General features: G+C 40.2%; 1 protein-coding gene across 1 annotated transcript in view; it reads left to right on the top strand.

The window, feature by feature from the left end:
* GLIS3 (GLIS family zinc finger 3) overlaps positions 1 to 22,727 on the top strand; it is a 535,482-nt gene that overhangs the window by 475,161 nt on the left and 37,594 nt on the right. Inside the window, exon 9 of the mRNA XM_077475027.1 lies at positions 278 to 441. Within this exon, the coding sequence (XP_077331153.1) occupies positions 278 to 441 (164 nt within the window). The remainder of the gene's footprint in view (positions 1 to 277; positions 442 to 22,727) is intronic.

Here is a 22,727-nt window from a genome sequence, read left to right as displayed (position 1 = left end):
AAAGAGTCTCAAATTGCAATTCCACTTCTTCTCTCTTAACTATCCTCTCTACACTCCTTGTACGCCACATAATTATTCTAATAGAAAAAAAATTGGTAATAAGAAACAACTGCTTTTTTTCAATGTTGATTCCATACCTGTAATAAATCAGTATGCATACTGATGTAGCACCTCTGTCCTGTGACCAATGAGGGATATAATGGGTTGATATTTGAATTTTTACTTCGATTGTTCCATTTAGGCAATTTACTAGAAATATTGCATTGTTGTCTTGTAGATTTTCACCTCATCATCTGAGCCCAAGGAGAATGAATGCTTCTTTAAATATAATGCAGAGGCGAACTCCGCAGCCCCCTCCAGGGCAGACAACAGGGGTAAATTACTCAAAGACATACCCAATAGTAAACGCCTCAGTGCAGCAAAATGGCCTTTATGTGCAAGGTGAGTATTATCACTGTGATTTCAAATGTATTTGGGTCTTTCATTAATCTGATTATCTATAATACATAATGCCTAAGGAAGTAGCTGTACATAAAAGATGCTCTCTAGAAATGTGACCAATTTTCAATTGTCAAGTAGCATGAAGGTTAAGCCATAAGAGTCAACATAGACATTAAAGAATTCTAGAAAATCTTTGCTGATTTGGTGATATTTTATTTTTCAGAGAAAATACATCAGTTCTTTCACTGCACACGCATTCAATAAAAATGCAGTTTAATTCAAAACAGAATGGCAATTACATTAGATATCATTAAGATTGTTGATACAATGCTGACTGTCTATAGCCATTTGAAAGAACACTGCTAGAACTGTTTGAAAATAACATAAACCAGTGCGATTTAGAAAAAAAAAGAATCCTTTCAGTGGAAAAACACAATGTTTATGGTGTCTTTATGGCTTTGAAAGAACTCAAATTAGAACGTGTGTTGCCACTCCTCCTTTTAAGCTTGTAGGAGCTGACATATCTGAGTGAAATGATGATGATATAGTGATGGAGATCAACACAGACACAGAATAGCTCCATCTGACGTACAGTGATCTTAAAGCCGTCACTTGGAATAAAATGATATGAAGTGTAAATGGTTTGAATGTTTGTCAAGTTCTACTTGGCTTCCCTCCCATTAATTAAAAATGACAGATCTGGCTGAGAATAGACAATCTTGGCCTCCCTGGTCAGACTAACCCATAAGTTAGTAAATATTATTGTCGAGTAGTGTTGGTATAATTAGTACCTTTTTCCTTAACAGATATACTGTGTGTTGGTTTGTTCATATTAGAGAAGGTTGCTTATATTAACTCAACATTCATTATTTGTAGAGATGTTTTTTTTGTATGGTGAAGTCTTCTAGCTTGTATCTGCCGTAATATGTTTCTGATTTCTTGATGCCAAGTAGAATGTTTTTTTCTAACTCACCGAAGAGCTGTCTGTCAGAATCTGCTAAATGCACAGCTGTGATGACAAACTAACACCCGCCGCACATATAAAATATGTCTCTTGTGCTAGCCATAGGATATTGTGCTGTTGTGTTACAATGTACTCCTAGAGAGAAAAACAGTCTTGTCAAGCTGTGTGATTCTTTACCGAAGGGTGCATACAGACTATAATAATAAACACAGGTTCTAAAGCTAGCATCACAATATTCTTTTTACTGTTAAGCTTTATAAAGTTTAAAGCATAGATAAATGCAGCCAAACGTATTACTATTGCATTAAAATGTGTAAATTGCAGTAGGCATTTTACTACTCAATGCTTACATACATATAAATGATTGTCAGTGTATGAGATCCGACTGGAGAAACTGTCATGACATTTCCATTTTTACAGACAGCATGTTTTTCATACGAACAGATTAACATTGCCAACTTCTCTACTACATGCTTCATATGCAGCCTCAAGTATTTTAACACCTTTAAATATAAAGATGATCTTCACTGAAGAAAGAAAAAATACTGTAGCTACTGACTTTTAATAAACGGACACTTACTTATCCAGGGATCTGGCTCTGTCCTCACGTGAGCTGGTTCTTCACCAGTCTTTGGGTCCTAGGCATTGGTATGTTTACTGTGGGAAGCGGGCAATGACTTCTTGCACCTGCACATCCAGCTTCCCAATGCACATGTGTCAGCCAAGCTGAACTCCATGTGAATGAGCCCGCAGCCTTCTTGGACATATGACTTGTCCTAGAAGGCTGTCGGCAAAGCGGGAAGAAGGCTGAACTTTCGCCTAGATCACCTAGGTGATTCAAATGGAAGTGGGAGCAGGTACCTATCAAAACCTGGTAATTGCTCTTCCAAACATTTTTTATTGTTCCAAATGTGGTAGAGGAGGGAGGAGGAGGACATAAAAGAGGTCTTTCCCTTATGGGTGAAGTTCCACTTAAACTTGTCCCATGTTCATCACAACACCAGCTCTTCATCTGCTCGATTACATGACTTCTCGAGAGAAACTCCTTTAAAAGAGAAGTATGGCCACATCTGTTCTTGATTACAGGAGTGTGCTTTCTGCACTACTGTGACCCAGATTCATTAGACATTACAGAGCCAGTCCCTAGCTGAGTTGGCTCAGCCTCTGTGAGCATCACTGAGAGCCTGAGCCAGCCGCTCCCGCTTTCATCCCCTCCCCAGCTCAGTTCTCCAGTGAACGCTGGAGGGGCAGAGCAGAGGGAAATGACTGACAGTCACCGCTTCCTGCTCAGTGAAGACCAAGAACTGAGCAATCATTGGTCATGTGGTCACTCACTTCTCTGCCTTAGAGCTGGCAGGGGACTGATGCTGATGGGACGGTTTCAGGCAAGCTGATGACTGCAACAGGCCTGTGGGCTGAAATATGGGAACTGCTGCTCTGAGCCTCTTGTCTGAGTGCTTTGCATTTTAGACCAACAAGTAGACGATTAATTACTTTGTTAATTACTTAACTATGCCATTTGTCTTCAATTACTTCTTTTCCCCAGGACATACATTTCTTGTGCATATGCTGCAACCTTACATTATTAAGTGATGAATACGGAACAGTATGTCATTGTCAGTTCATTTTTTTACTTCGTACAACATGCACATTTACTTATGACTGTAGAGAATAAAATGTCAGGTTTGATTTGAATATATATTTAATTCATGTTTTTTTTAAAGGACAACTCTCACTGACATTCTCGTAAAACCATATAATTTAATCTTAATTCTAAAATATAATTAGCTCCCTGATTGTAGAGCACCTGGAATATTTCATATAAGGATATTTCCACCCATTGAATTCTTACTGGCCTTTGTTGGTATCGGATGTAGCAGCAGTTTACCATCTTGCTGGCAGGAAAAATAAAGTAAAACTTACAATTTTTTTAATGTGCATGCTTCTTCCTATTATCCATTGGGAAACACATGTGATCCCACTCATTTTTGTCTCTGGCATTTACTAGCTATTGTGTATACAGTATATAGCAGCACCTATAGCATCTTAGAAATGATATGCTATGAAGGAAGCATATCAAAATTTAGTCTTTTGCACTTATCGTTTTTATTCATGATGGTTGCAAGACATTTTGAATGGCCTAATACTATAACCTTCATCAGTTTAAAGGGCACAAATAAAGCATCTAATTCTCATATTTTCCCTCTTCATAACATTGTGTTTGCTACAATTATTTCCATTACAGTACTCTGTAAATACATGAAACAAGGTAACAGGGAAGCACATTATAGGCCCAATTCATAAAGCTTACATAACAGCATAAGGGTACTTATTGAAAAAAATAAAATAAAGATCCTAATTCTTATGTTAAACCTTTGTGAATTGATTGTCACATATGTTCTCACTATTGCCTGATTATAAAAAGATTTCCTCTGCAGTCAGTCGCCAAGACTGTTCAAGCATATAAAAACAAACAATAGCACAATGAAACTGTGATACTGTTTTCATTACTAGTCAGTCTAAGATGTGTGGCACATGGGTCAATGCACTAATTCATCAGACATCTCTTTAATTAGATTAATGTTTATGTGAACATGATTAAAAGTATTTTTTCTCCTTCACTGATGGGCACTGATAGGCTGCACTGATGGGCACTAATAGACTGCATTAATGGGCACTGATGAAGCTGCACTGATGAGGCTGCACTGATATGTGGCACTGATGGGCACTGATAGGGGGCACTAAAAGGTGGCACTGATGGGCACTGACAGGCAGCACTGATTGGCAGCACTGATTGGCACTAATTGGCACTGATGGGCACTGATTGGCAGCACTGATGGGCACAGATTTGCCCATCAGAGGGAAGTGGTTAACCATAATGGACAATGTGCATCAAATAAATTGTGAAAAAGCAGTCCCATAACATATAATTCACATATGCATAACGAAGAAGTAAGCTTCAAAGAGAAATACATAAAAGTTCAAATGTGAAAACTTGTAAGAATCCCAAACTACCACACAGACTAGTATGCCATTTCCCTTACCAGACAGTATAGATCTTCAAATAATAAGAGATCAACAGGGCAGAAATTCTTCAATTGGGGGGCCACCACTGACTCTACCGCCTCCACAGTCCTTCACTGGTTATCCAAAGCCAGCACCTCAAAGTAACAACAAAGGAACCTAGAGTAGTATGCTAAAACTATATAATTCAATAAAAGTAGATCTACTCACAGGTAACACTGGCCTCACTCTACGCGCATTTCACCTGGTGAAATCGACGTCTGCAGACATCCGTTGCACCAGACAAAATGCACGTAGGGTTAGGCCAGTGGCATATGATGTTGTGCACTCAATGTTGATCCCTGGATTCGGCTGCTCAATGACTAGGCCATTTTTTGCGATGTGGCACTGCGTCTCTTTAAGTAACAATTGCGTGGCCATGCGACACTGTACCCAAACAAAATTGGTGTCCTTTTTTTCCCACAAATAGAGCGTTTTTTTGATTGTATTTGATCATCTCTGCAGTTTTTCTTTTTTGAGCTATAAACAAAAAAGACAAAAAAAATGAAAAAAAAAAACACAATATTTCGTATAAATATCCCCATTTTTTTTAAAAAATGGTTAATTTTTTCCTCAGTTTAGGCCGATATGTATTCTTCTACATATTTTTGGTAATAAAAATCACAATAAGCGTATATTGATTGGTTTGCACGAAATAGGGGGTAGATTTATGGCATTTTTATTATTATTTTGTTTTTTTACTAGTAATGGTGGCAATCTGCGATTTTTATTGGGACTACAACATTATGGCGGACACATCGGACACTTTTGACACATTTTTGGGATGATTGACAATTATACAGCGATCAGTGCTATAAAGATGCACTGATTACTGTGTAAATGTCACTGGCAGGGAAGGGGTTAACACTAGTGGGCAATCAAGGGGTTAACTGTGTTCCCTAGTGTGTGTTATTACTGTAGGGGGAGGGGACTGACAATAGGAGATGACAGATCGGGGGTTTCTAGCTATTAGGAACTCCCGATCTGCCTCTCCTCTCCTCACAGAACAGGGATTTGTGTGTTTACACACACACACGTCCCTGTTCTGCCTCTCGTGCCTGCGATTGTGCATGGCTGGCAGTCATCGCGTACCCCCACAGTGCAGCGGGCATGCCTCCGGCTGCACACTTGCGCTTGCTATCCCACTTAAAGGAGCCATCGTACAGCTACAATGGTTCGTGGGATCATGCTGACCTGCTGCAGTATAATGACGGCAGCTGGTTGGCAAGTGGTTAAATAAGAAGTACAGCCAAAGCTTGTTTAGCTGTACTTCTCCTGTGTATCACAGGAGTGCAGTTCGTTCTTCACTCCTGTGACCCGTTTTCAGCAGACAGCGGACTGAAGCCCACTGTCGGCTGATGTCACAGAACCAGTCCAGGCTCTGGCAAAATCGCCCCGACAATGAAGTCGAGATTTGCCCACACGCCTAAACTGGCACCCGGCTCAGCCTCTCAGCAAGCCACTCAATTTTGGTCTCATCTGACCACAGCACTTTCTCCCAATCCTTCTCTGAATCATTTAGATGTTCATTGGCATGACTGTACATGTGCCTTCTTGAGGAAGGGGACTTGTCGTGTTTGGAGGAAGTAAAATGCTAACTATGACTCTAAGAACATTGTCCCAACAGTCAAGCACGGAGGTGGAAACATTATGCTTTGGTTCTGTTTCTCTGCTAAAGGTACAGGCCAACATTGCCGCATTAAGGGGCCAATGGACAGAGCCGCGTAAATCTTGGATGACAACCTTCTTCCCTCAGCCAGAATACTGAAGATGGGTCATGGATGGGTCTTTCAGCATGACAATGACCCAAAACATACCACCAAGGCTCAAGAAGAGCACATTAAGGTCATGGAATGGCCTAGGTTATGAAGGGAGCTGAAACTTTGAGTTGCCAAGTGACAGCCAAGAAACCATTTAGAGAAGATCTGTAAAGAAGAGTGTACTGTACCAAAATCCTTCCTGAGATGTGCACTCGCCAACAATGGTTTCTCCACCAAGCAACTAATTCATGTTTTGCTTGGGGATCAAATACTTATTTTACTCACTGAACTGAAAATCAATTTATAACATTTGTATCATGTGTTTTTTCAGGATTTTTGGTTGATATTCTGTCTCTATCATTTATAATACACCTATGATAAAATGTTTAGACCTTTTGTTTTCTTTGTGGGCAAACTTACAAAATCTGCAGGGGATCAAATAATTATTTTCCCTGCTGTATATTGAGTATTCCCTTCATGCGAGGTAATAACTTTAGTGGATTCCCATGGTTTGGGATTCTTACACCTGGGCTGTCATCATTTTTGAGACATTTGCATGTTTCCCGTTGATGTTTACTTGGTTATGCATAAGTAAATTATATGTTATGGGATTGCTATTTCACCATTTATTTGATGTACATTGTTCATTATGTTTTAATATGCATTTATTTTTTTCATACACATATTTTTGTAATGATCACTACAGAGATATTGGTTTTTCACACCTTTTAGATTAATCATTTTTGTAATTGCTTTGTGTCCAGAATATAAGTTGCCGTATGTTTTGCACTAAGCGCACAATTTTTTCTGTGTTTATATGATTAAAAATATACTTTTTTTGCTGGGGTTGACTATTATACACATGCACACTAATGTATATTTGCTACATGACTTGAACTTAAAAATATTATAAATGGAGCTATCTTTTTTCCAACACAATTTTGATGAAAGCCTCCATTGTTAGCAGATGTATGTCAGCTACAAGAGACAACACATGTTAAACAGATATATTATATATTGTTATGTGTGTTGTTGATACATCCTGAGATCTAGATAAGTTGGGCCCTCTATAAGGTAGCGTACCTAAATTTTAAAAGAGAAAAAAAAAACATCCTTGAAATGCATATTTATGTATCAACATCCTTGGTGCATCAATGCTTTACCAAGGAATGCATTAAATTTATTCAAACAGAAGAAAAAAAAACTTTCCTTATTACAAAGAATCATCTCTGAGATTGGTATTAAATAAGGTATCAGTTTCCAAATGATTAGCTGGGGGATATTGCATCATCCATTAGTGCGGTAAAGGTGAAAGTATTGCAGTACAGACTGATTGTGCTATTGAAGAGCACAGTAATGTCAAGACTGTTACTGCTTATTATTGAAGCAGGTCTTTTTCTAAAGCAATGTCAGCCTTGCTGGGATGGAAAGAATGACTAAAGAATTAGCTAAAACAGTCACGTTTGGTTACATGATTTCTGTTGAGGAGGCGAATCAGCCAACCTGAACAATATTTTCCCTTTTGCGACAGAACCTGGCCAAATGCAGGGACTTTTGTTTATATTGAGCAGAATTGGAGGGTACCAGGAACATTTTTTTCTTCAATAAAGTTTGTTTTTTTGGCCCTTTTATCTTCTTTGCTTAACCACCCCAGCAAGACCTAAATCAGGTGACTTAAACCATCCTCATACTACCCAAAACGTGTAAATGGTTTTGTATTTGTGCCTGTAGGAAAGGTTTACCATCAATCTCTGTCCTAACAAAATGTGATAAAGACTAAGGCACCAAAAAAATCTGACAGATGCTTAAAAGTGGTATTAAAGAGGAAGTAAACTCTTCCACTCTGATGCTTCTTTTCATTTAGTCCATTATAATAAGTAATTATCAAACTATAGCCACTGTAAACCAGCCCAAATCGCATATTACTTACTGTTTAAAGAAATTTAAAAAAACTTGTTTCCAGGGGTTAGACAGCACCATCTTAAGTATTGTTTTCTGAGTCCACAGTGGAGTGTATTTCCGCCCTTACATTGAGCACTTCCTGTACTGTTAACCAAGCCTCCTTCTCAATCCAACATTTTTATGGCAACCCTGCTTCCCTGTTAATATCTGACTTGTTTATTTCATAGTATTTACTTGTGCTGATTACCTAGTGTTTGCCTGTATGAGTCCTATCAACTTCAGCTGATAACACTGCAGTACTGCTGTCCCATTCCCTGGTTTACACTGTATGTGAGGTCACATGGTGTGTAGAAGGAAGCTCTGAGTGATTAGCAGCCTGCTGGGAGTTCAGTGCTGTGCTGTAGGAAGTCCTGATAACAGATAGATAAAACATAGAGAGTGTGCCGTAAATCAGGGGAGATCTGGGCATGCTCAGTGACATCATTCTAAAGAACAAAAAGGATTACAACAATACTAAGCAAGTAAGGAGATATCTACAAGCAGTGTTCATTCGGGTTTTTTATGCTGATTCACATGGGACAAAGTTGTAGGGGAGGGTTTACAACCATTTTAAACCCAAAAGCAAACATTTATACTGCAGCTTACCGATTCTTAGATGTGGTGGCTTGTTGTTTTCCAAAGGTGCCCTCTGTGCTCATTTATCCAGGGTGGGGTACTCTAATACAGGAGGTGTGTTACTGGACACATCACCAGGTGAAAACGGAGGGGAAAAATAAAGTAAAATGAACAAATGCAGCCACCATATCTAAGGATTGGCAAGCGGCAATATATTACATTTTATGGGTTTGAAAAAAAAAAAAACATTTTGAGGCTTTAGTTGTGTTTTAATATAGCTTTATAATATCATTTGAATATAGGTGTAGTTTAACCCAGCATTCTTAACTGGGGTGACATGGCACCCTAAGGTGCTACAAAGAGTACCCAGGGGTGCAAAAAAACTGCCTGTATACTATTATCTGAGTGTGTACAGACAGCTAGGGGAGAGCACAGCCTGCACTTCCTCCTAGCTCTTTCTGCCTTCTATCTGTACTCTTGTTGACAGTCCAGAAAGCTGTGCCACCCACCCGCCTGCGTTCTACCAACCAATGATGCCATCGTTTGATAAGGACATGTTGGGGAGCCCGCCCAGTTTTCTGGGTTGCTGACAGGAGTACAGATAGCAGCAGAGTGGAGGAGAGAGCCAGGAGGAGGTGCAGGATGTGCTCACTCTCTCTCCTGTCTGTACAGAGGAATTATCACAGGACCACTTAGATCAGAGTGTACAGGGTCTGATTACCCACCCCCTATCCACTCCCTGGACTAGTCAAGTCCCAGCAGCAGAAATTGTAGTTATGGGGTGATAATCAAACCCTGTACAGTTCAGTCACCAGCGATACACTGTTAACTCCTCTGTATAGACAGGAGGGAAGGAGTAGGGGGGAGTAGCACAGTCCACACTGCCTCCCAGCTCTCTCCTCCCCTTTACCGCTTTTGTGTTGGGGGGGATTCGTGCAAGAGGGGGATTTGAGAGGGGGTAGAATTTGTGCTGGGGTAGGATCTGTGCTAGGAGGCAGGATCTGGGGATTTGTGCTAGCAGGAGGGATTTGGGGGAGAGGAGTTACAACCTACAGACCACTGAACTCTGTCTCACAAACATTATTTTACAGCTTGTTCACACCAGATGCAAAGCAGTAGCGCATGCAAAATCGCATGGCACCTCCGAGGATCTAGAAAATGTATGTGCGTGTTCACACCCACTAAAAAGCAGGGTACCGCAGTACCATGTGTTTTGGTGCAGCACAGTTTTAGAAATCATACCAGCACCTTTTTTTTGCATGTTTCACACACATAGCCCCGCCCAATCAAAAACACAATGGTGGGAACACACAAAAAAAGCCTGTGCACTCGGGCGCAGCTCCTGGTGTGACTGAGCCATTAGACTGGATTGTGCCAAATTTTAAAGGGTGCCTGGACTGAGAAAAGTTTGAGAAACACCGGTTTAACCAATAAAGCACTTACAATGCACCTTCACATCTTAGAGTCCATCCACTTGGAGTCAAAATTTTGGTTGGCATTCCACTTTAAATAAAACAATCCAGACAGTGAAGATATTTATATTTTCATATAAGGCATGTTTTATGTATCATCAAACTCTCAAAATAAAGAAACCCTTCTAAATAAGATTGATCATTACCATTTCCATTTTCACCAAAATGAAACATGCCATGGCATAGTTAACATCTTAATTAATGGGATCCAAGGATTAAAAGACTGTGTGATATCACCAGAGAATTAGATAATGAGAGACAATAATATATTCCAGTTCTTTTTTTTCCCCTCCAAATAATTGCCAACACATTTCAGTACACGTAATAATCAAGAGTGGATCTTGTTCTGGAAGGTTCACTGCACCTATTTCTAAGAATCACATCTCGCTCTTCTCTGAGCAGGAATTCCCCTCTAGGGCATACACATGTTAGCCAGAAAAGCCAGAAGAACTAATTTACTGGCTTCACTCTTCAGTGATACAGTATCCAGTGTTCAGCCTCTCACAGGTCATTACAATGATGGCTTTTTTTACATTGTTTTTGAGTTAGTGAACTAATACTATTTCTCTTATTTTTATGTTTCCTGATTGTTTATTGTTTATATTAGTAACCAATTGCATAATGCATAACATCATGGCAAATCTTCTAAAATAATGCAGATTCCTCTGTAGGCCACATGTGTGTCTACTGTTTTTCCGCTCACTTTCTTGTCTGATTTATCTCTTTCACCCAGCAAAATATGGCAACAAAGCAAACATTGAAATACACCACAATAGGTAACTTAGGCTAACTGTGCACATGATATCATGATAGGAATATGTGAACGACGAAAGACCTTTCCATAAACGCAACTGATTGTTTTGACCAAATATGCATGTTTAGCCATTGAGCAGACATCCTAGATGCTGGTCTTATATCAGGGAGCCAATAGCAATATTTTAGTCAGAATCTTCCTGAATGATTTTTTTTTACCAAGATTGGTTGGACAGCAAGGTGTTCCTGTGGGTTGCAGCATGTGCATAACAGATCATGTCACTGTCTTATCACTATTGGCTGAATTTGGCATTGATCATCTTGTACTCATGGGTAAATTTCCAATATTTTAATTCTTGCAACTATAATTGCACTTATTACAGAAGAGGCATGCCATAACACACAAGTCCCTGCCTCCTCACAGTTCTGCTTTAATATGTTCTGTTCTGTTCTGGGTCCTCAACCCCTGATACTTTGTAGAGCTTTGGGGGAGATAAATCCTCCATTCCTAGGTTCACACCTTAGGCTGTATTCACACCTGAGCGTTTTCAGCTCATAAAATGCCCGGAAAAATGCCTGAAAAACACCCAGCAAGCAAACTCCTATTCATTTTATTGGCACCTGTTCCGAACTGAGTGTTTTGTCACCTGAAGCAAATCGCCTGAAAAACGCCTTAAGCTCAAAACAGAACATAAGCTTCTTTGTGGCAGATTACAGAAATGTTTCTGCTTTTTGCATGGGCGACTTATACAAAATTGCAAAAACACGGCAAAATCACTGTAAAAGCAAATCGTATTTGAAACGTTCAGGTGTGAATGCAGCCTTACATAATAAGACCACATTAATAGTCTCAACTGGTCACAGGCCTCAGGTGTGTGAACTGACTGCTGCTCAGTGTTTTCCCTCTGCTGTGGTAGCCTTCTTCTTGGTGAAAAGGCTGAGTGCTGCAGTATGTGTCTGAAGTAAATTATGTTAATAATTTACTTGAATGTGAGGGAGATGTTGACACCCCTACACCAAAGGCACCAGACAAATCCACGCTAGCGGTCATGATTGGGGCATCAGAAGAAACTGACACTTTGTCTGAAATAACAGATATACTGGTGGCCAGGAAATACATTTTGTATTTTTGGACACAGTTGTGCGATCACAATTTGTCAAAAGCATGGTAAAATGTAGAGGTGAGAAACAGGGTAAAGCACATCAAGACTTACTGTATCGTGTAAAGAAGGAACAGGAGAAAGTTACTAGTAGTGGAGCAGCTAGTGGTTCCCTAGTCTCAAACAAGGATGGTACTGGATCTGGTCCATTTTCATGGCTTAGTTGGTCATTTAGGGAAAGAAAAAACAAAAGAGTGGCACACGCCATTTGCTTGGGCCAATGTGGGGTCTGCCAGGGAGCACTAGCACATATTAGTAGTCCTATACTATGCCACCCAGTATGCAGTCTCTCCCCAGTCTCTTCTAACAGAACAAGAAACCCCTTTCAGGTCAATGGTAAGCAAAGAGTTGTGTTGATTATTAAAAATTACTCACCTATGCTCCTCAGTGTATCACCCCAAAACTGATGGGCTGGTAGAACCATACTTATTGTTGTCAGTAGTGAAAGTGCCAAAGTCATTTGCGGTATATTCACCTTTTGGAATTTTGTACTGTAGATGTGTAGATGTACTGTAGTATGTTTAATATGATCTGACTTTTTGGTGGGGAGTGGCAATCCTTAAAGTGATATTAAAGGTTTGGTGTTTTTTTTGTTTTTTTTAACAAAAACATGTCATACTTACCTGTTCTGTGTAATGGTTTTACAGCCCCAAGACCCTTCTTCCTGGATCCCCCACCGATGCCTCTGGCTCCTCCCTCTTGACTAGTGTCCCCAATAGCAAGCCACTTGCCATGGGGGCACTTGTGTGTAGAATGCATGAAGGTAAAAAACCTTCAGCCTTTATAACCACTTTAAGGCATGAGAAAGATTCACCCCTAAAATGATGGATCATATTAAACATACTTGTATGCAGCTTTCTCCTGTGTGAAGCACAATGTGTGCATGTGTGCCTGGTCTTGCTCTGCTGGACTATTGTTACCTGCTGTGATCACACAGGCGTTGACTCAACAGAATATGTCAATACTGACCATCGATATCATGTGTGTATGTATATATACTGTGTGTGTATATGTATATGATGTTGACATGTTTTTTTTTGTTTGTTTATTTTTTGTGTTTTAATGGGAGTTGGAATAGGATATAACAGACATGAAATGTTTTTCCTTGTCAAAAGATTTTATTTAATACATGCAAGGTGATAACAGAAAAAATAAATTACAAAATAATTACTGAGTTGAAGCTCAAAATTAAGGTGGTATATATACACACTTAATAAGTATGGCGTAACCATAAATTGTCATGAAAGTAAGTACAAAGAAAGAAAAAGAAGGACAATTTTGTTAATAAAACAAATACGTTAAATTAAATTAGTTATAAGGAGTAACAGGTAATGTTGATAAAGTTGAGATATAGAAAAAATACTGTTGTAATGAGAGCTTCAAGTTTGAGAGGTAGACATGGGTGAACCAAAGAGAACAAAGAGAACTATTCTTTGTCTCACCTATATTCAATGAAAGGGATTTCCGTGCATTTGCTATTGTTTGTTTAGGGGCAGTAAGTAGTTGGACAAAAAGTTTAAATTGACAGTGAGTTAGACACAATGGTTTCAGGTTAAGTAATGCAGTAGATGGGTCAGGGTACTAATTCAGCTTGAACATTTCGGAAACCATTTGAAAGATTTCTTTCCAAAAGACCTTGACTATAGGACAGGTCCACCATGTGTGGAGGTATGTACCCAATTCTGAACATCCAATAAAGCAAAAATCTGAATATGTAGGTATATATTTGGCTATTCTGAAGGGTACCAGTTACCATCGGGTTAGAACTTTGTAATTGGCTTCCAATTCAAGAACATTGGGGGAAGATGATTTTGTTGCCCACCAGATTTTGGACCAGTCCTCTAAGTCTACGGTTTGACCAAGATCTGCTTCCCATTTCTGGGTGTATGGTGGTTTATCTATATCTGAATTGGGCAACATTTGGGAGTATAAGGAAGAGATAAGTCCTTTGGTAATGAAATTTTTTTTTAATTATAAGTTAAACAGAATATCCTGTTAACAAACTTCTTCACTGAAGCATAACCTTTATAATTAACATTATTTATGCATGCTATTTCATAATTTTTTCCCCTTACAGCCGAGTTACTTTTTCTAAGTTCACAGAATTGTGAAAACTGTGAAAACTTGGCAATGTCATCCTTGGCAGAACGTGAATTGCATTTTAAATGTCATGGTTTGACAGCATGTATAGCAGAAAATAATTAAAGGTTATTTTTTGGTTTAAAGCCTTGCGAAGTTTAAATAGTTACAGTAATTGAAAACGTAAGTTGTCAGGAACTCAGGGTCTTGGAAGTGGTTCAACCTACATAAGCGGCCAGAATGCTATTAAGTAATTCTATGCAAAGCTGTGGACAACAACAAAAATGAATTAGTAAATGCTGTACTGCTTCCCTATTAAGTAAAAAGCTATGATCCTCACAATGATTATGTATCACTATATTCTTAATATTCAATGTAGTTTCAACATAGTAAAACAATGCACTTCCAGAAAACCAAAAGCATTTATTTTACAAAGAGCCTTTTCTGTGTATGTTGCCCCCTCTCTTCAGGGCTAGATCTGCTAGGATCAACTCTTTACACAAGATATGTCTTTGTTTTATTGGTCTTAACCTGGTTTAGATCACTGTGACAATGTGTACATAGTAGATATAAAAACCTGTATGCCAAAAATGGCTTCCGTTCACCGGGTAGGTTGGTGTGTCCTGCTTTTAGGGAACAGCTTCTCCTATCCTCCTCCACTGAGTTTAGGGTCCTACACACTTCACACGGCCAGCGACCATTATAGCTAAATTTGGACAAAATGGAGGAAAAGGGACATATAGTGTAACACTGCGAGATTTTATTAAAAAATTTAAAATCATTACACTTACATCAAAATCTTTAAAAACGTGCAGAAAGTTCCGCCTTGGCATCCAAACAGCCTTCACAGATTCTCTCTATCTTGATGCGTTTTGCCCCTCCCACTGGGCGTCATCAGAAGCTTGTAGAGTCTGTGATTGGCTGTCTTATTTACTTTAAGGTCCTCCCACTACACCCTAAACCTCCCCCTACTCTCATTGATGGTGCAGTACGAAATTAGTATCACTTTCGTTTTCTGGCAGAACCGGAAGTGACGTATGTGCCGAGACCAAAAGTGATCATCGGCTCTAGATATGATATTATCCTCTTTGGGAGGTGAATTTTACTTGCCCAACTTCCAGTATGGACAGAATGATGGGACTGGCCACTTCCAATTTAATGAAATCTCGCAGTGTTACACTATATGTCCCTTTTCCTCCATTTCGTCCAAACTTTGCTATAATGGTCGCTAACCGTGTGAAGTGTGTAGGACCCGAAACTCAGTGGAGGAGGATAGGAGAAGCTGTTCCCTAAAAGCAGGGCACACCAACCTACCCGGTGAACAGAAGACATTTTTGGCATACAGGCTTTTATATCTACTACGTTTGGTGAGTGCGGACCCAGGAAGGGAGAACAGGAAGTTACCTGAATCACACCCAATGTGTTGTCTACTATTTATTCCATACTTGATGAACTTTATTTGATTACTCTTCATCTGCACAATTTCGGCACATAAAATCACCAGCAACGCATGTTTATGTGTCGCCATATTTCTTTCACCTATATTTGATGAACTTTATTGATTGCACAATATTTGTTTATGAACTTTATTTATTGCACTTTATTTGTATTAGATTGGCACTTAGCACTTTAATCAGTTACACTTTTTTGTATAAGGCATTATATTGCATATGTTAATGTATGAGTATTAGCACAACACTAGGCTACAGGTACAGCGCTGAGTTTAAAACCTTTTTTTTCACTTTTTGGGGTACTTACCTTTCAGTACAGCAGCAGCCCTAAGATAAATTTTGTTCATAGTTTATTTCCACAGCGCGGGTTTATAACTATATTTTTTCAACGTGTACATAATCTTACACAGGTTGACTGTACTTCTACAGATGAGTGGTCAATAACTATACAGGGAAAATCTGCTTCTTTGTCTCTGATGTCAATAAGCCTAATTTTAAAATTTGGTCTGCCTCTCTATAAGTCATGTCTGTTTTGTAAAACTAATGCCGCGTACACACGGTCGAACTGTTTGACGTACTTAGTCCATTGAAACACATTTCAGCGGACAATGCGCTCGTGTGTGGGCTTCAGCGGACTTTTTCAGCGTGCAGTCCGGAGTACTAAGAATTTCGGCTTTTCCAAAAATCTGTCCGTCGTACTTTGGTTTCAGCGGACAATACGGTCGTCAGTATGCTAGTCCGACGGACTAAGAATGGCGCATGCCCAGAAAGGATTTACAGGGTTTTGCTGTGTCTTGGACTTCCTATTTCTAGTCCCGTCGTACGTCATCGCGCAAGCTTTCGTCGGACTGTTTGTGTATCCGTGTGTGGTCAAGTCCATTCAGTGGAAAGTACGCCGGATTGTCCGTCGGATTGTATGACGGACTAAGTACGTCAAACAGTTCGACCGTGTGTACGCGGCATAATAATAACTGTGCAGCCACATGTCCTCCTCAGCATGACAATGACCCTAAAGTGTATTTCCAATTTTGTAGCTAAAATTTAGAAAATCCCCTTATACAAATATGTTTGTTTTGTGTTCTATTGACACAGCATGCCGAAAAAAAATCTTGTTTTTTTAGATGTTTCTGAAAAGATGTCATGACTGACTGCAAGCATTTCTCAGTTAGCTCAGCGTGATCTGTCACAATAGCTGAGTTGGAGATTGAGTCCAGTTCTCATTAACATACAGTGGAAAAGCCCAGCTCCTAAGCCTTTAACCATTGTTTGGACAGTGTTCATATCCAATACAAGTGAGGAGGTATCTGCCTCCAGAAAATGTTAACTACACTATATTGTCAAAAGTATTGTGACACCTGCCTTTACAGGAACCTTAACTTTGATGGCATCCCAGTCTTAGTCTGAAGGGTTCAATAGTTAGTTGGCCCACCCTTTGCAGCTATAACAGCTTCAACTCTTCTGGGAAGGTTGTCCATAGGGTTTAGGAGTGTGTCTATGGGAATGTTTGACCATTCTTCCAGAAGCACATTTGTGAGGTCAGGCACTGATTTTGGACAAGAAGGCCTGGCTGTGGTCTCCACTCTAATTCATCCCAAAGGTGTTCTATTGGGTTGAGGTCAGGACTCTGTGCAGACCAGTCAAGTTCCTCCACCCCAAACTCGCTCAGCCATGTCTTTATGGACCTTGCTTTGTGCACTGGCCCAAATCATTTGGTGGAGGGGGATTATGATGTGGGATTGTGTTTCTGGAGTTGTGCTTGGCCCTTTAGTTCCAGTGAAGGGAACTCTTAAGGTGTCAGCATACTAAGACATTTTGGACAATTTCATGCTCCTAACTTTGTGGAAACAGTTTGGGGATGACTCCTTCATGTTCCAACATTACTGCGCATCAGTGAACAAAGCAAGGTCTATAAAGACATGGATGAGCAAGTTTGGGGTGGAGAAACTTGATTAGCCTGTACAGAGTCCTGACCTCAACCCGATAGAACACCTTTGGGATGAATTAGAGTGGAGACTGTGAGTCAGGTCTTCTCGTTCAACATCAGTGCCTGACCACACAAATGCGCTTCTGGAAGAATGGTCAGGCATTCCCATAGACACACTCCTAAACCTTATGGACAGCTTTCCTAGAAGAATTGAAGCTGTTACAGCTGCAAAGAATGGGCCAACTCAATATTGAGCCCTACGCATGGATCCTGTGTTCCTGCACAGCAGGGACAAGGATCCATGTTTCCCCTTAGTAAAAGCACCTCCCACACTGTACACAAACACTGGCTAGGCACACAGTTAACCCTTTGATCGACCCGTCATTAGTACAGTAACAGTGCATATTTTTAGCACTGATCACTATTAGTGTCACTGGTTTACAAAGAAATGTGAAAAGTTTCAGTTATGCTGCGTACACACGACCGGACTTTCCGGCAGACTAGGTCCGACGGTCTTCCCGACGGACTTTTGGCTGAGTTCCGATGGACTTTCCGAACGAATGGACTTGGCAACACAACAACGGACTAAGTCCGTTCGAAAGTCCGTTCATTTTGAACGTGATTACGTAAATGGAACTAAACAAGGAAGTTCAATAGCCAGTAGCCAATAGCTGCCCTTGTGTCGTATTTGATCCGTCGGACCAACACACAGACGAACGGTTTTCCCAATTTTAGTCCGTCGAAATTGAGGCCGATGGATAGATTTGAAACATGTTCTATTTCTAGGTCCATCAGATTTTTTTTTTTCAAAAAACAATCGGACTAGCCCACACACAATTGGATTGTCCGACAGACTAATCCCTTCGGACCTAGTCTGCCGGAAAGTCCGGTTGTGTGTACGCGGCATAAGTGTCTGATTTATCTGCCACAATATCTCAGCCTTGCTACAAGTCAGTGATTGTCGATATTACTAGTTAAAAAAAAAAAAATACATCCATACATATATCCCATAGTTTGTAGACTATAACTTTTGCGCAAACCAATCAACCTATGCTTATTGGGATTTTGTTTGCCAATATTTAGCAGATTTCATATTGGCCTAAATTGATGAAGAAATACAATTTTTTTATTTTTTATTGGATATGTTTTATAGCAGAAAGTAAAAAAAATTGTTTTTTACAAAAACAATTGTCGGCCTTTATTTGTTTATAGCGCAAAAATAAAAGAGAGGTGATCAAATACCACAAAAAGAAAGCTCTTGGGTACAGTATGACCGCACAGTTGTCAGTTAAAGTAACACAGTGCCGCATTGCAAAAAATTACCTGGTCTTTAAGGGGGGTGGTAAATCTTCTGGAGCTGAAGTGGTTAAAGTAGGCATTAGCCCAATTTGACTGCAAAGCTAGAAATGCTTTTTGAAGTGTGATTTCTCTTTGGAATTCCATTGGCCACAACACAACATTCTTTTTTCTAAAATAGTTCAGCTGCCACTGGTAAGAAATTGATTGTCTTATCCCTGCTTACATGGTAATTTGCCTTTTGATTTTCAGAAATGTGCTGTGTAAGGACAGTGTCAGAGGTGACATAATTAGCTCACAGCCAAAGTTGTACTTTTCAGACTACCACTCCTGATATATCTTTCAAAAGAGTCACTGGAGGCCATATCTACAATTGAATTGCAGCAAGTAGGAACAATCATGGAAGATGAAATAGAGAACAATTAAAAAGGGTACATACAGACACAGACTAAATGTGGGTGCCCGGTGTAGGTGAAATAATGTGTATTGTAGTAGCTGTTGCATTCTAAAGTACTGAAACAGAATTTATGATTGCTTAAAGGGGTAGTAAACCGCCAGCGTTTTTTTTTTTTTTAATCTTCAAGGCAAAGTTATAATATGCTAGTATGCACCACATACTGGCACGTTATGGGAAACTTACTTTAGAACGAAGCTCTTCCAGGGGTGAGCTGTCAACCGCTGACAGGGCTTCCATCTTTACCTGTCTTCCTTTCAGGTTCACAGACTCCGGCTGTGTAAGTGGCCAGAACCACGATGACGTCACTCCCACGCATTCACGTGGGAGCCGTTGTTTACGTCACGGGACTCTGAAGGTACAGCCCAAGTGGGGGTTCCTTCAGAGCGCATGCGCCATTGATGTCATCAGCTGCATGTACAGTAAATATCTCCTAAAGGGTGCATGTTTAGGAGATATTTACAGAACCTATAGGTAAGTCTTATTATAGGCTTACCTATGAGTAACATTTATTTATGGACGTTTATTCCCACTTTAAAGTATTACTAAACCCACAATAGTAAAATGAGTCTGTATATGCTGTAAAGCATGCTTGTTATAATCACTGTGGAATATAAGGGGTTATTTCTCAGCATTGTGTAAAAAAGCTGTTTGATTCTGTCTTCTCTGATCCTCCCCTTCTTCCACAGTCCCCAATCCATCTCCTTATAGTTCAGAGCCTTTGGAGTCACTCTGCACATGCTCAGTTTGGTGTGTACTGCTAGAGTTATTTTTTTCATGAGAGGGTGCATGTGATCAGCACAGGGCCAATCAGCACTGTCCAGACAGAGGGTCAGAGGTCATGCAACCTCACAGGACAGTCAGAGGAGAATGAAAGCTCCTCCAACAAGCTTTAATCAGTGCTCAGCCGGACACTGATAGAAGTCACAAGACTGCTATAACTGCTGATGAGAAGAGGTATTAAGCAGTTTATATTTTCTAAAATATGGCATTTCCATGCTCTGTGTACTGTGGGAGACCAGATATAGTAATTGCAGGCTCCTGGGTTTAGTAACACTTTAAACCTAGGATTGGAAGCGTCATCCCATTCAATACTCTGCAGGGCTTCCAGGCTCCAGAACTCATACCAAGAAATAATGGGTGAGTTTATACGACTTAGGAATTATATAGTTTTCATGTGCGCCATCCCTGAATCCAAGTAGAAACTACTCCCACATCCAAAGTAAGTAGGTAATGTGTTATGTATTATATTTGTATATGTAAATGCAGGAAATAATACTAATTTAAGCCATATGTGCCTAGATTCATCTGTTTTTATTAATATGTCTTAGTATGACTGTGTGAATAATGATTTATTTTATGTTTTGAAACATAATACTGTATAAAAACTAAGCTGCCCACAATATATTTATATTATACAGTGTCATTATATACATTATAGATGTAAAAATTGTATTTATTATATTTTAAGTCATGATGTTTTGGTTGTGTGTATTGCATTCATTTTTTTTTAAGATGATTGATGAGCATAGATTACCCTGATTTATGTATTTGTGGTTGTTTGTGTTAATTGGGGCTAGGTGCTTATTTCATTATTTGTGCACTTAGGTGGGGAGGGTTGATCCCTTTTTTTCTGTATATATTGATCTAAAGTGTTTCATATGGCAAGTGTTTTTTTTTTTTTTTTTTTTAGCTTAAGGCATTTTCCTCATTAAGGTAAAACTTTTTCCAATGCCTATACCCTCCCCCCAACCTCCTTAATACTTAACTAAGTTTTCTCTTGACCCATCACTGTCCCATGAGCAGCAGCACTGATCCTCTCTTCCTGCATTCTTTGAGTGCATTGGGAGCTATAGACTCCTGCTGCTGTCAGTCAAATCCTATGAAGAGGTAGTGGGGGGGGGGGTGGCTGAGCCGCACAGTGTGTCTATGTATGCACACAGCCCAGCTCGGGAGTGGCGTGCACAAGTGAACTTGGAGGGCACTTGGAGAAATGGAGGAACCAAGAGCACCAGCAGGGGATTCCAAAAGAGGAGGTAAGGGTTTGCACTGTGCCATACCACTGTACAGAGCAGGTAAGTATAACGTTTATTTTTTTAACCACTTCGCACCCACGCTATAGCCGAAAGACGGCTACAGCTCGGATGCCAATTGCCGGGAGGGCGTCCCTGGACAGAGACAGCATGTGAGGAGGGAAAGATGAACTGCTTAGTCAGAGATGCAGCGGATAGTGGGAAAAAATAAAAAATAAAAAATGAAAATAAAGTGCCCATCTGTCCCCACTGCCACCTGTCCCCACTGCCCCCACTGCCATCTGTCCCCACTGCCACCTGTCAGTGCCATCTGCCCCCAGTGCCACCTGTCATCAGTGTCATCTGTCCTCAGTGCCACCTGTCAGTGCCATCTGTTCCCAGTGCCACATATAAGTGCCATCTGTCATAAGTGCCACGTATAAGTGCCATCTGTGATCAGTGCCACATCAGTGCCACGTGTCATCAGTGCCACATAGTGCCATCTGTCTTCAGTGCCACGTCAGTGCCACGTGTTATCAGTGTCACATAGTGCCACCTGTCATCAGTGCCATATCAGTGTCACACGTCATCAGTGCCACATATTAGTCCCATCTGTCACCAGTGCCATGTATTAGTGCTACCTGTCATTGGCATGTGCCATCCGTTATCAGTGTCACGTGTCATCAATGCCAGGTATCAGTGCCATCTGTCATCAGTGTCACGTGTCATCAGTGCCACGTATTAGTGGCATGTGTGATCAGTGCCACGTATTAGTGGCATGTGTGATCAGTGCCACGTATTAGTGCCACGTATCATCAGTGCCACGTATAAGTGCCATCTGTCATCAGTGCCACATATTAGTGCCATCTGTCATCAGTGTCACGTGTCACCAGTGCCACGTATTAGTGGCATTTGTCATCAGTGCCACATCAGTGTCATGTGTAATCAGTGCCACGTATCAGTGCCATCTGTCATCAGTGCCATATCAGTGTCACATGTCATTTTCCTGGTGCTCCTAGAACACCTGATGGTGCTCCCTGCATGTTGGGCCTCTCTAAGTGGCTAGGCTGTGGAAAAGTCCCACACACGTGGTATCGTAATACTCAGGAGGAGTAGCAGAATGTATTTTGGGGCATTATTTGTGGTATACACATGCCACGTGAGAGAAATAACCTATTACAATGACAATTTTGTGGAAAAATAAATAAAATAAAAAAATCTTCATTTTGCAAAGAATTGTGGGAAAAAATTACAACATCAAAAAGCTCACCATGCCTCGTACTAAATACTTTGGAATGTCTACTTTCAAAAAAGGGGTCACTTGGGGGGTATTTGTACTTTCCTGGCTTGTTCGGGTCACAAGAAGTGAGATGGGCCACCA

This window comes from Lithobates pipiens, unplaced genomic scaffold, assembly GCF_037356315.1.
Source record: "Lithobates pipiens isolate NorthernLeopardFrog02 unplaced genomic scaffold, aLitPip1_a1.2 Scaffold_13, whole genome shotgun sequence".
NCBI classification, from domain to species: Eukaryota; Metazoa; Chordata; class Amphibia; order Anura; family Ranidae; genus Lithobates; species Lithobates pipiens.
The sequence above is the reverse complement of the archived record's forward strand: the minus strand, read 5'-3'. Positions and strand labels throughout refer to the sequence as shown.